The sequence below is a fragment of the Grampus griseus genome (genome assembly GCF_964374135.1).
Source record: "Grampus griseus genome assembly, chromosome: 10".
NCBI lineage: Eukaryota > Metazoa > Chordata > Mammalia > Artiodactyla > Delphinidae > Grampus > Grampus griseus.
Genome location: NC_139004.1, coordinates 50,598,168 through 50,612,194, shown reverse-complemented (window position 1 = coordinate 50,612,194; position 14,027 = coordinate 50,598,168). Strand labels below are relative to the sequence as shown.

At 43.9% G+C, this 14,027-nt stretch overlaps 1 protein-coding gene across 1 annotated transcript in view; it reads right to left on the bottom strand.

Annotated features, from left to right (window-relative positions):
- The window catches only part of TGFBR2 (transforming growth factor beta receptor 2), a 93,739-nt gene extending 79,720 nt beyond the window's left edge, over window positions 1-14,019 (bottom strand). The window contains exon 1 of the mRNA XM_082662752.1: window positions 13,919-14,019. Within this exon, the coding sequence (XP_082518878.1) occupies window positions 13,919-14,012 (94 nt within the window). The 5' untranslated portion in view covers window positions 14,013-14,019. The remainder of the gene's footprint in view (window positions 1-13,918) is intronic.
- Between the last annotated feature and the right edge of the window lie 8 nt (window positions 14,020-14,027).

Here is a 14,027-nt window from a genome sequence, read left to right as displayed (position 1 = left end):
GTCATTTTTTTTTTACCAAATCCTTTCAAAATGTCACAGTCACAGGCACAGTCTTCGCTACTCCTCAAGGTATAACTTCTTTAATATCAAAGCAATTTGACTAAACATTACATGTCTAATGTCACTCGTGTTCTGCCAGTCTACACAATCCTGTTGTCCCCTCCATCTTTTTCAGACATCCATCTTTAAGAAGATCTGTGAAGGAACCCCAGACAGTCCTTGACCTCTGGGCCTTCCTACGTAAAGACCCCCATATCCCTGACGATGTCATGCACCTCGAAGCTCTGGGGAAGAGCAAACCTACAGGACTGGGGCAATGGCCACAGGTTTTTATAAATGGCAACATCTGCCTCCTGACAATGGTGACATGACCCTCAGAAAGCAGACCGCATGGTGTTTAAAAGAGAAACTGTCCCCACAAGAAAAGGGGAAAAAGAAAATGACTCACGACACAGTCTGAACTCCAGTAAGACTGGTGGACAAAACCCTCAAAGAAATGTCTGGCAGAAGGTAATGCTCCAGTCCTAAATGCGGCTTCTCAGGTTCAAGGCAAAACAACGAGGCTTCTGATGCCAACCCTTCCATCCCCGCTTTTACAATTCAGTTACGGAAACACAAAAACACAATGGGACCAGAGTTTTGATCTTATATTTACTTAGATATTAAGCGGCGAGGGAATACAATGACTAAAAACAGTAAAATGATGAAAAGACAAATGATACTTTATGATGCCTCGGGTGGTTTCACCTTTCTGGGCCTCCGTTTCCATGTATGTCAAATGGGATTACTAGACTCATCTCAGAGGGTTGTTTCCAAGGTTACAGGTGACAGGCAAGGGAAAGTGTTTTACAGGTAACAAAGCACTCTATGAACGTATGGGATTATTAAAAAACTATTATCATCAGACATGGTCAATATGTTTTCTTCAAAGTTATCTGACTAGATTTTTTCCACTGGTGTTCTTTCCCCCATCAGTCTCAATTATAGTAAAGTTATTCAAATCACTTCTCTTTTCTGGTTCCCTGGCACTAGTTTTCCATCTGCCTGGACAAGTAAGTAAATGACTAGTTTTACAACATTTGTTGTGCTTTTAATTTTCATTTAACGGCTATTTTAACAATGAAAGACACAGTATACATTCCCAAGAGATAAGCACCAGAGGGTGGTTGGCAGAAATGTTCGCTGAAATAGGGTCCTTCCACTGCAGCCCTGGTCACTGCTGATAAAAGGCACGCAAGCCCATAGTGTCCTGAGGTTTATGCGGCTGCTTTCAACCAGCACAGTCCTCAACTATCCACCCTCACTCATCTCTTGGTTTTCTTATAACTTCAAGACTCTTCAACTGAGAAAGCATGATGGCCATGTCTGCTTCCATGGGCTTCTTGTGTAACCTGGGAAGATGATTTAAGAAAAGTGCCAAGACTTTTCAGGGGCTTGCTCCAAAAACTCTCCTGAACATAAATTATTTTAGAGTATGGGTCATCATCAAAACAGACCATTGTATCAGAGGTCAGGTATTGTCTGGGGCTTCATTTTCCAGAACCTAAAGCTAAATGTATAAATAAAGACATACAGAGAAGAACAAAACTGCTTTGACTGGCAGAACACAAGTAACATAGACACCTAACATTCAGTCCATTGCTTTTACACAAAAGAAAAGCAAAGCCAATAGGCTTAGAGCAGAGGGGGTTCAAGTTCGTTGGAGCTCCAACAGTTATTCAAGAAGTAACCACTGAACTGTTAAGAAACCAGATTCCCTCCTGGGCCCTGAAGACACAAGACACGTTTCATTCACAAACTGGTAACAGGAAACACTCTGAGTTTGACAAACTGCTTTGCAAAGTGCTGAATAAATGTAAGTGATTCTATAATTGCCACAAACATCCCCACCAACACCACCATCAAAATCTTGGAAGATTCATGTTTTCAACAGTTTTGAGAGCTCACCAACAGTACATCAAATTTAAAGTATTGTCTGCCAACACAGATGTAGAGAACAAACGTATAGACACGGAGGGGGCAAAGTGGTAGGGTAGGGGTGGTGGTGGGATGAATCGGGAGATTGGGACTGACATGTATACACCGATGTGTGTAAAATAGATAACTAAAAAGAACCTGCTGTATAAAAAAATTAATAAAATAAAATTCAGAAACAACGTATTCTCTGCCTAGTCAGTGCCACAGAAATATTAAGACACAAATTTCTTATTTCGCCTCCTTTTCCCCCATGGATAAAGCAGAGAGGGCATTGCTAATGCATGTCTACATAATTTTATGAAGTCTGCCCCAGAATTTCCACAGAGGAGGGTTCAGGGGTGATGACTCAGCTGGAAAGGAGGGGAGACGTGTCTGGAAGCCGTGCTGACCCAGGAAGCACACTAGCGATGGAGTCTAGACAGCAGGGGGCTGTGGAGACCACAGTGATGGAGGTGCTGAGACCTTCCAGGCCTTCTTTGGAGACCCATCCGTATTAAGCGCCCATCTAAGGCAGCCTTCCTACCTAAGTCTCCTGAGCACGCGCTGTTTTACCAGGGCTTTCCCAAAAGTGCAACCAGGAGTCCCCCTGTATATGGGATGGTTTGCATCAGGCAGGTGGAAAGATGTCTTCAGCCGCTCTCCACTGCCCCAATACCCCTCTATTCAACGGCCCCTTCTCCAGCCATCCCAACACAGGAGATAACCTACGAGTCAGAAAATGAAAGGCAGGACTGGCAATAAAAACCCAAAAAACAAAACAAAACAAAAAAACCCGTCCCAAGTCAGGTGGTACGATTTGCTTTCTGACTTTTCCTGGCCTCTGTGGTCATAACACGTTGAGCCCTCTAAAAGATGCACACAAGAACATAAATGAATCAAAGGCAGGCTGTGATGGATGGAAAAACAGCAGCCCTCCACACCCCCAGACTGCAGCTCCCCTGAATTCACAGAAAGTAAAGGCTGAACACACAGAAAACCTCCACTGTAAAGAACAACTTACACAAATCAGAACGTTCGAGATTTCCCACAAGCCCATGGTTCTCTCACACACCACCACACGTGGCTATAAATAACAAAGCCCTTGACGACACACTTGGGGGAAAGGGAGGCAGTCTAGTTAAAAAAAAAAAATCTTGTCACCGCCATGTTGGATTTATAAGCACTGTCCCTGGCCTTTAAAAGCAACGAATTCCAAACAGCAACAATCTTTTAGTGACAATGCATGCTGAGCGCCAGGGAGGAATCAGACAGACTGTTCTCCCTCAAAGAGCTTTCCTTCTAGGAAGGGAGTTAAAACACACACACGTCCAGCCACAGGGAGCTTCCCACCAGGGCCGCCCGAGAGGAAGCCAGGCCTGATGGAGAGGCTGTGAAGGGGAGAAATAGGACAAATCCAACTGCAGACCTGACAGAAGAAGTGGGGTTCGGCCAAGCGTTGGTTCAAAGGAACAAAGGTGCTGTAGGGCATGAAGAGAGAATGGGAAAATTGTGGGGAGCAGAAGGGTCACAGGTTAGAAAAGCTGAGTAAAACCAGGGCCTGAGGATGCACGAGGTCAGAAAGGGGGCTGGGGGAGAGGCTGGCACCATCCAGGCCTCCGGTGATCTAACTTATGCTGGGGCCCTTCTCTGTGTCCTAGGAGCCAGGGATGCAGCCCTGACCTCAAAAAGGAAGCAAGGGCCACGCAATCACCTAGGATCCATGGAGAGGATCCACAGAAGGCTTCCAGCAGGTCACCTATTCAACGTGACACCTGAGGGGCAGAGTTAACTGATGGCGACGTATTATGTATTGAAGAGATGAAGGGTGTCCGTGGGCAGAAACCAACGAGGAGATTCTTACAGATGACTGAAAACAGGAGTTCAGACTTGCACTGTGGTAGCATAATTTAAGAGCAAAAATGCATTTCCTGTAACTGTGTTTCTGTTGTAAATAATGTCTGATTAAGAGACTCTAGGTATTAAAATTTGAAAGTTATTCTGATAAATAAGTTGAGATCTGATGGAACAGGAAGCAACATGAGACCAGGTTGCAATGGGAAGTGTTTTCTGTCTTTGTTTTTTGCCAAGTAAGATGTCAAAAGAAAAAAAAAGTCAGAAAATAAAATTATTTGGAAAAATCATAAAGTAGTTGTGAGAACCGGTTGTTGCAACTGACAGGGACCCATAATTCTTGAAGACAAAAGTAACTGAGGGGCAAACATGGCCTTATGTTGAGTAAAATACAGAAGCTCATCAGTGAGAAAGCCAGCCGTGGGGCTCTCAGAACAGTCTAAAATTAATGTTGAAAGATTCAAGAAAAAGTGAGTCCTCACTGAGCACTGACCAAATAACTTTCTCAAGACAAAAGAAGATTTTTTAATGTTTAAAAGTAGAACCACTTCCTGAAAAACCTGACATTAATTCAGTAATTTATTGGAGACATCATTTGTATACAAGGGAGTGCGACATATTTTAAGCAATGCCGAGGTGTAATAGCTCCAAACAGATTTAAGGCCTACAGGTGTCAAGGTGGTCTGTGATTAAACACCTAAGGAGTAAACATGATGAATGGTGTGAGTTCAGCAGAGAAAAGGATTCCTGGGAGCTACACTTGGTGGTCAAGGCACAGTCAGTGGAGGAAGCAGCCAAGAAGGATGCTTTGGGAAGAGAGACGGGTTAAAACCCACTCATTAACTGACTTACCCTCAGCAAATCTCTCTCCTGCTAGCCTTAAAGCATTACTTACCCCCAGTTAAAATGGGCCCTGTAGCTGAGGAGGAATCGAAGCACCTTCATAAAATGGGCAGCTATCCTCTTCCTCAGTGACAGGAACAAGTCTGATCTGACACACTGAAATCTCTGCACTTGACACCCCTGTGGAAAGGTTTTCATGCTGTTACAACAGTGCTTCTCAAACTTCGATGCACACACGAATCACTTGGGGGTCTTGTTAAAATGCAGATTCAGTGCAGTAGGTCTGGGGAGGGGCCCAACATTCTGCATTTCCCATAACCCTCAGTGATGCTGATCCTGCTGGCGGCTGGACCACCCTTTGAGTAGTAAAGTACTGGAGCATCTTTAGTTGCTGTTATCAGGGCATGGTAGAAAGGCATCATTTTTGAGCTCAAGATTCGGGCCTCAAGGCATACTATAAGTCATAAAAAGTAGATGTGAAAAGGAGAGTGAGGCTCCTGGAGAGTGAGAAAGTAGAGCCAGCAGGGCTGCAAGGGGAGGGGATGGAAAACAGAAGAGGGCAACAGAGGAAAAGGCTGGCTGGCCCGCTGCTGATTAGAATAAATAAGAGGTGACAAGAAAGAAATTATAAGAATGAAAGTAAGAGTGCCCAGGATGTGTTGAGAGTGTTAGAAAGTATTTTACGAACAATGAACTTCAAGGGATTCCAGAATAGTGAATACAAAATGTTACTTTTGGGTGTTTTTGTCCCTTTTCACATATGGTCTTTCTCTCTTTTTTTTTTTTTTTTGCCTAATACTATGGGTTTTAGAGAATAAAACATAAACGTGAGCTGTAACAACAGGACCGTCATTCAAAGCAATAGTTAGAAGATTCCTCCGCTGCTGACTATACAGAAATGCGATTATAGGACAGCTATTCCCCTGCCTAAAACAGCAGTCTGAAAACTGCCAATCTGGGGCAAATTCTGTCTTTTCTGAGAATATTTTAAGAAAAGAGGTGGAGAAATTTTTGAAAGGCAAGACAAGACTATACTCAGACAAGTTTCCTTTCTTTTCCCAAAAAAACATAGAAGCTCCTTTAGGGCTTTCTCTCTTTTCTAGACATAGCAAAGCATTTCATAATTCTCTAACTTAGGAAAACGCTTCACACACAATCTCACCAGCTCAAAGAAAGGAGAGGATGCAAACACTGTAATTAACCAGAGAGAAATGGTATTCCCACCCAAACCAAGACAGCCTTTCTTCAGCAAGGAGAAAGTGGGAGCTGCAGTAAACATGCTCTTTAGTGAGGATGTCTGCTCAGGCACCTGCACTAGGGACATTTCAAAATAAACGTGGCTTCTGTTTCTTTTTTAAACAGCAGTTGTCTCCAACAAACTCCAATTGGATATTTGTGGTATTTGTTAGTTCCAACCTGTGATGACGTTCGATAGTTTTCTATTTTGATTAGCTAAGGATTATGCTTTCTAAGCCAACAACAATGATTTCCTTTACTAACATCCAGAATGAAACATTTTGGAACATAAAAAGCTAAAAATCTCATCTGGGTCAGTGCTTGTCACTATACCCAGAAGAAAAATGAGACCCAGGGAGACCAAAGGAGGTAACCAGGTCCCCCAGACACCTTGACTGCCAGTATGACAGGGTTTAATCTTCACCAGCTGTCTCCGAGGCAGATTCTTAATCTCAAACTAAGGGTCAGAGCTGGATTAGATCATTCAAGATCAAGGTTTTGTGATAATTACATATCTGCAACTTCTTTTCTGTTTGGTATGGGGCCTCTAAACTAGGAAAGTGATGAAGAGACTAGGAAAAAAAAACGCTTTGGTTTGGTGATGTAACAATGCAGACTCCAGAGTATTTGGATGGGGTTGGGGGTGAGGAGGACTTTGAATTTATTTTCTAAGCCAACCAGCAAATCCTGCCATTAGGCATGTAGTCAGGTCTTGTGGAAGTCGAAGCTTATAAATTTCAGGGGCACTCGTTAAGAAAAAGAATATAAAAATTAAGAATAGAAATGTAGGTATGAAAGAGAATATTTAGAGTGGCATCTTACACATTACAAATTTTAAGAAGCTGCAGATACCACAAATATAAAAGTTAAAAGAAAACAAATATTTTTATTAATTAACTGCCTGATACACCTCTGAAATATTATTGCTACATTTTTTGGTTACATTCTCTTTGATCACCTCTACCAATGATATTCCACGATATTCTCTTTAGAGAAAATTTAAAATAATTCAATCTTTCCTCTAGAACTGTTGATCAGAATTTGTAAATTTATTCTTGAGATAACTTGGAAGTTTTTTCCAGCTTCATAACTCATTATAAGTAATGTCATATAAATGTTTTGGGTTGCCTCTAAATTTGGGAAAACCCCTACGAAGTTGCTTTTACAGGTGAGCTGTAATATTCAGGGCATCGCAAGATATCTTAAATATTCTCTACCTTGATAACACTCGTTAACCACATTGCCAGGGCCCCTCCCAGAGCCAGGAGGGGGGCCTGCAGCAGGGAGAAGCCTTGAGGTTCCATCCACATCATGGTAAATCCACATTGGCACACCATATATAACCCCCACCTACTTATGCATCCTTGAATTCCCCCAATTCTTCCGAATAAAGTGCCTGTTCTATTCAGAATACCTACTAAATTCCTTGATGGCATAACTATGGCATGATTCAGCCAGGACTGTATCACCTGATGTGTATATTTCATTTTCCCATCAAGGTCACAAGACAGGCCTAACATTTGACCACCTGGTGTATGGATCAAACGTTATTTTATTTACCTAAAGAAATTACATGGGAAATGCAACCAAGGCACTGGGAAATCTTAAAGAAACTGTGTAAGTGAAATCCTGGATAGAACAAGTCAAATGAATATAGCTGAAGTTTCCTGCAGGAAAAGACAAGCCATGAAAAACTGAATTTCCCCAAGGAAATACACCACTATGATTACAGCCAAACTCTTAGCTTTTTCATTAATGAGCAAATTCTCTACTCCAGGGAAAATATGATATAATCAACAATAACTAATTTTGTACCTAACACCTCTGCAAAGGTGTGTTGTTGGTGCAGATCAATCCCCAGTGTTGGAAGACCCAGGGCGGGGGGACAAATGGTGGCCCACAGACCACACGTCAGAATATTGAAAGTTATAAATCACACTGACAAACCGTTCGATCAAGTAGGTTTTATCCTTCTACCTTGATTGACAAATGCACCTCCATAACGTCTTAGAAAAGACCAAGTTCAACTTCAAACTCTTGACCTGCTCAGAGACCAGCCCTGGAACTGGGGAAACACTGTCCCAAACCCGGCCAACAATCTACCTTCCTCTTTCCACTGGCTGCTTCATCTGGCACCAAGAGGGACCTTGTGACATGTAAAACACCCAAGTTTTAACACTCACACCCCCCCACACCCCACACATACACGGCTGTCCCTTCGCCACCCCTCAGGCCCATAGACCAGTGGCTACAAAGGCCCTCAGGAAGATGGGTCCAAAGGTCCATGTAGGCTGTAAAAGTGGGTCCACAGCCATCCGAACAGCATATTTTGGGTTTCCAGGTACCTGAAACTGATCTATAAAGGGAGACTCTGGACTCAGAGGCCCAGGAGTCTCCTCACCCCATAACAGGGGCTGAACAGAGAACAATAAAAGCAGTGCCCTCTAAATCCCAGGGCAGAGGCTCCGTTTGCTCGTACACTAGGCCTATATTTTAACTGAGCAGAAAAATTGGGGGGGGGAATATCTCATCAGAAAAGAGCAAAAATAAAAAACAGCCGCTTATCTTGAGAGCAGGCAGCCTTCCCCAGATACAATCTCACCCATCACATGCAGTTGCCCTGAGCTAAGTCCATTCTAATGATCTACAGCTTCAGCCCTGCGAACAAAACACAGACGCTAGGAAACCCTAAAGAGGCCAAGCAGGAGATCCTAAATGGACCACAGGCAAGGAGGCAGTTGCTCCATGTTGAGTGCCAAGACCTAAAAAGCTGATTATGGCAAATAAAAGACAGATCCTTTTGGGAGGAGAAGAATATTAACCACCTACAAGTTTTCTAAAAATCAAATCATCCCCCTTTGTGATACTGGATAAATTCTACTCTTCAACATCATCCCCCTTGTGATACTAGATAAATTCTACTCTTCCCACCCTCCCCAGCAGCTGTTCGAGGTCTGTACACAGACGCTGGTCCTACATGCCTGGAATCTGGGGTTGCCAGTATATATCTCTGAAAACAGCGCGTGTCCAGCTGCTGTCAATGGTCAAGGCACAGGTCACCGGCAGTGGGTCCCACCACCAAGACGCAATTATCAGACTAGGAACAGCAGAGTTTTCTTGGTCAAAGAGACTCTACCCTATCCTGATTTTCGGTAGGACAATGACAATCAGGAAGGAGGTAGATCATGCAAGCAAAGCAAATCGTGACCTCAGGGGCATTGAATGGATATTAGATGGTAAGTTCCCCTTTCTTGAATACGATATCCCTTTACTCACTCCCTAACTTCCATCCCAACACACATACACACAGATATACCAGGGAAAAGGGCCGAGCAGAACACAAGGAAGACAAGGTTAGAAAACACACACACACACACACACACACACACACACACACACACAGGCAAACATCAAGTTGCTTTGTGCAGACTCTATCTTCTCCATTTATAAAATAAAGGTAATGAAAATTATCTTGTCGGTTTCTCCTGAGGATTAAATTAGATAATAATGTCAGGCGGCTGGCTCAGAACAGGTTCTCAAATGTTACTTCTCCCTTCTCCCCACTTGTCCTTGAGAGGAGCCAACTTACCCTGCTTGGCTTCCCAACCCTCATGACATGCCAGGCAAGAAGGAGAATCATCGTTATCCCACCTTGGTCAGAAACCACAAGTAGGTAGGAAGCAACATATTACAAGGGAAAGAAGGAGTGCAAAACAAATGGTGAGCATTCTTGCTGCTAATACCTATCTGCTAAATCATTTCTACTGAAAATCATGAGTTAATCTGCTGAAGTTGTACAGAAGGCCCCCGAGGGCAGAAGCCAACAAGGTGACAGAGTGATGCTTTTCTGTGGAAATTGGCTAAATAATGCCATGCTGTAGCCAGGAAGGACTTTTCCTCCGCACCCTATTTTAAACTGTTTCGGTGGTTTGCATCAGACCTAAATAATAGCCACACTGCTCTTCTGCAGATAGCAGCTGCCCCAGGGCTGCACTTCCCTTAGACCAACTCACTTCACTGCTTATAAACCAAAACAGAAGACCCTGATGAAAAAAGAAACTTCAAAGCTAAGTTTAGATTTCGGCACTTCATTTTTAATGAAAGTCTCATTTCAACAACCTTCTAGAAAAAAAAAGAGAGAGAGAGAAGATTCAGTATTCACTGGCAAATGTCTTTGGTAAGACTGAAAAAGTTTTGCAATGGCTTTGAATGCCCTACATGAATTCAAGTGTACAACTAAAGAGGTTGGATGAAAACTTCTAGCAGCTTTCCATCATGTCTGTCAGAAGCTGACATGTTTGTCATCTTTTTCCATAGGTCATCAGAATAAAAGATCCAACAACACAGTATAAAACAGCCAAATTGCCGATTGAGATCAAAGCCAAACTATTCTCAATAAAGATTTTACCATTCAGACCAAACACCCAATAAATAGTGACTGCCTGGTTGTGGAAATGCTCGACTGACTTGCAGTGCCTCTAGGAGGATGAATGGAGGTTCAGCTCAGCATTTCCTGGGTGCTAAGTGATATGCCAGGCACTGCCACAGACCCTGGAGACAGAGAAATGAGTGGGACAAAGCCAGTGCCTTTGAGAGAATGGGTAAGGGAGTCTCATCAAGAGCTAATTCTGCCTTACTATTGTTAGCAGCGAAAAGAGAGGCCTGTCCCCGGGAGGAGGGAACCTATAGCTCCACCCAGGGCGTTGAAAGCAGGTTTGCTTAAGAATGACACTTAAGTCAAGTCTTAAAAGATGAATCTAAATTATCCAGGGTAGCAGGAGTTCCAGACAGACAGCAGCTTGAACAAAAGTGAGGTGGCCCAACTGGGGGCCCGGAATAAGGCAGGCACAGGAAACAACAGATCAATGAAAAACACGTTCAGGGGGACAGTGGAGGGAATGGAAGGAAACACAACACCCAACAGAGTGGGCTTTTGACAAAGGGGTCTAGAGTCAATAATGCTTCCAAGTACACAGGGTTAAAATATACATCCTTCTCTGGGCCTCAACACAACCCCCATATGTTAGACTCAATGGAGGCAAAGACCAGACCTGTCTTATTCACTCAGAATACTGTTTCCAGGTCTGAGCCTCCTGCCTGGCAAAAAGTGACATTCTATAGATACTGTTGAGAAGAAAGAATGGGTAATGGTCACTTTCTGCAATGGCACCAATGAAGTGTCATTCTTAATTGGAAAAATATGGTTAAAAAAAAGAAAATTTTTTGAAGTTGTGTTGAAAACTGAAATGCAGACCATGTAGCAGGTATGCTGGCTCCACAGACAGCAATGAGGACTCATCATTTCAAGGTGGGGTGCTACCTTGAAAAAAAGGCAAGGAGGGACTTCCCTGGTGGCACAGTGGTTAAGAATCCGCCTGCCAATGCAGGGGACATGGGTTCAAGCCCTGGTCCAGGAAGATCCCACGTGCCGCGGAGCAACTAAGCCCGTGTGCCACAACTACTGAGCCCGCGTGCCACAACTACTGAAGCCCGCCTGCCTAGAGCCTGTGCTCCACAAGAGAAGCCACCGCAATGAGAAGCCTGCACACCACAACAGAGAGTAGCCCCCACACTTGCCGCAACTAGAGAAAGCCCACGCGCAGCAACGAAGACCCAATGTGGCCAAAAATAAATAAATAAAGGCAAGGAATCCAAAATGTGATGAGTATCTTATAGAAACCATAACTAGTTAAAAATAAATGGCCTAGAGGTGAAACATGTGCTTTCTGGGAACAAAAGCAAATAGACCAAAGATCAAATTCTGGACCTAGCAGTTTCCAGAACCCTGACAAAATCAGCAGTGATTTGGGGAAAGAAATTTATCTCTACAACACTTTTACCAACATTGAGTCCTCAACAAGGATCTCCTGTTAGGTATTTGAAAAGTAAAAGTTATATTTTTCAGATCTGAAGAGTTTTCAAACATTTAAAGTTTTCCCCCAAAGAGCAATTACTTAATTTCAGGCATTTAGGAAGAGTGAATCTACTAAGTCAAAAACAAAAACTAAAATACCTTTAAGTATGTACCTTAGTGAAGTTTGCTCTTATACTGAAGTCCTTGGCTCACTTGTCAATATACTAAATATAAGATGGATTTTTTAAGTAACCAAAGAGAAGGCTGTGAACAATCTCATTTCCTCTTATCTTACCATGCATTAAGATATTTTGAAAAATGTAGTGACAGATTACCAATTACGTTAGGAAAATCCTGAAACCATTTACTTCCATAGAAAATTAAATGCAAGTGGAATTAGGTTTCCCACCTCCATTATAGCTACCTTTGACCTTCAACTATCTTCAAAATGTAATTTCACATGAATACCAATCCAAAATGATTCCTTAGTTCAACCATTTTGTGGCTTTAATTTCATAAAAATATGAAATCTGTGGGTTTTGTAATACTGTCTAAAAGCCCAAATAAAAAGCCAGTTGGCTTTTAAGCTAATTGTTTAAAAGTGTGTATATAGATGAACTGAGACTGACTCATGAACTACTGAGTCTGGAATTTGCAAATCATAAATCTTATCCTCCTAAGCAAAGACTAACAGAATCAGGGCCCACTAATTTCCTTCTTTCGTAATCTGAAACAAAAGTTTTAACGATTTTTAAGGTACACTGAAAATTAAGGGTGCTGGTTTAAAATATTAGCAAAATATAACTCAGTTCTTAAGAGTTTGGTGTATAATCAGAGAGTCGAACATTCTGGTACTGCAAAGTAAGAAAGCATCCAAGGATGAAACAGTGGAACTTTATTAAACTGTAGAACTCAAATCTGTGTCGGATTTTTTTGTTTACAATAGTCTTTCCTCATTATCTTAAAAACTCCCATCTCCATGCCACCTTCAGTAAAAAAAATATAACTTTTAAAAATTTTCAATCCACTTCAAGAACTGTGAAATGTCCCATGTAGAAACTGGTCCATATTTCTTTTAGACAAGACCAAAGGTTAAGTCTGCCCCTGGCCCTTGGTAAACAGAATATGTGCCTCAGAGTGACGGGGACTGTCAGATCCTCCACATTTCATCCCAAATCCACACAGGGCATCTCCAAGTTACCAAAAAGGAGTAGAGAGACAAAAGATGTTAAAGATGAAGGGAATGTAAAATGATCCAAATCTAACCATGTCCTTTCACAGATGAGGAGACTGAGGCCCAGAAAGGTCCCAAAACTCCAAAGACTCCATTACCAGAACCCAGATGCAGGTTCTCAGTTCTGTAGCAAAGAGCTAACAAAATTTCTAACTTTTAAGGTCTCAGGGATTCGGTACTTTCCATAACAAATACTTAAGAGTTCAATTCCTGCATTTTTCTCCCCTCAAAACCTCCTAGACACCAAGATCAGGTGGGCAGGGGGATTTACGATTTTAACCCTTCCGTTTCATTTCCACCAAACAACTGCACAGAACCTTCAAGTCCGCAAGACGGGGCTGTCCTGCTCCAGGCAACATCTCCAGCACCTAGCGCCTAGCAGGCACTCAGTAAATACTCCGCCTTCCACCTGACAAGCCCCACTCCCTGCCGCATCCACGCCAGCCCGCAGTGGAGCGAGACAAGTTTCCTTTGGCAATCGCCTTTCTCCTTGAAACTTTGCTACAGCAACTCCGGGCCAAAAAGCCGGTCCGCGGGCATGTGGCCCTGGGCAAGAGCTGAGGATGGGGGCCCTGCCCTTTCGGGGCACTGGGCGATCCCGGGCCGGGGACCAGGTGTGCCCGCCGCTCGCTCGGAGGCCGCCCGGGCCGTGTCCTGCCTCCGCCGATCACCAACTTCTCAAACTTCCCTTTCCGGGGGTGGGGGCGGCCCGGGACGCAGCGCCCTTCCTGCCCGCACAAAGGGGGCCGGGCGCGCCCCGCACCCCCGCCGAGACCACTTTCCTGGTCTTTGGAAAGAAAAACGTACCCGTCCCAGCGCAGGGTGCTGGGGCGCGGGCACCGGGGCCACGTCCCGGCTTCCGCCCGCCTCCTGGGCCGACTGTCAAGCGCAGCCCTGCGGGGCCCCGGGGACCCAGGCGCCAAGCCCGGGCGGGGGCCACTCACCCGACTTGGGAACGTGAGGCGGGATCGTGCTGGCGATGCGTGTCCACAGGACGATGTGCAGCGGCCACAGGCCCCCAAGCAGCCCCCGGCCCATGGCAGCCCCCGCCGC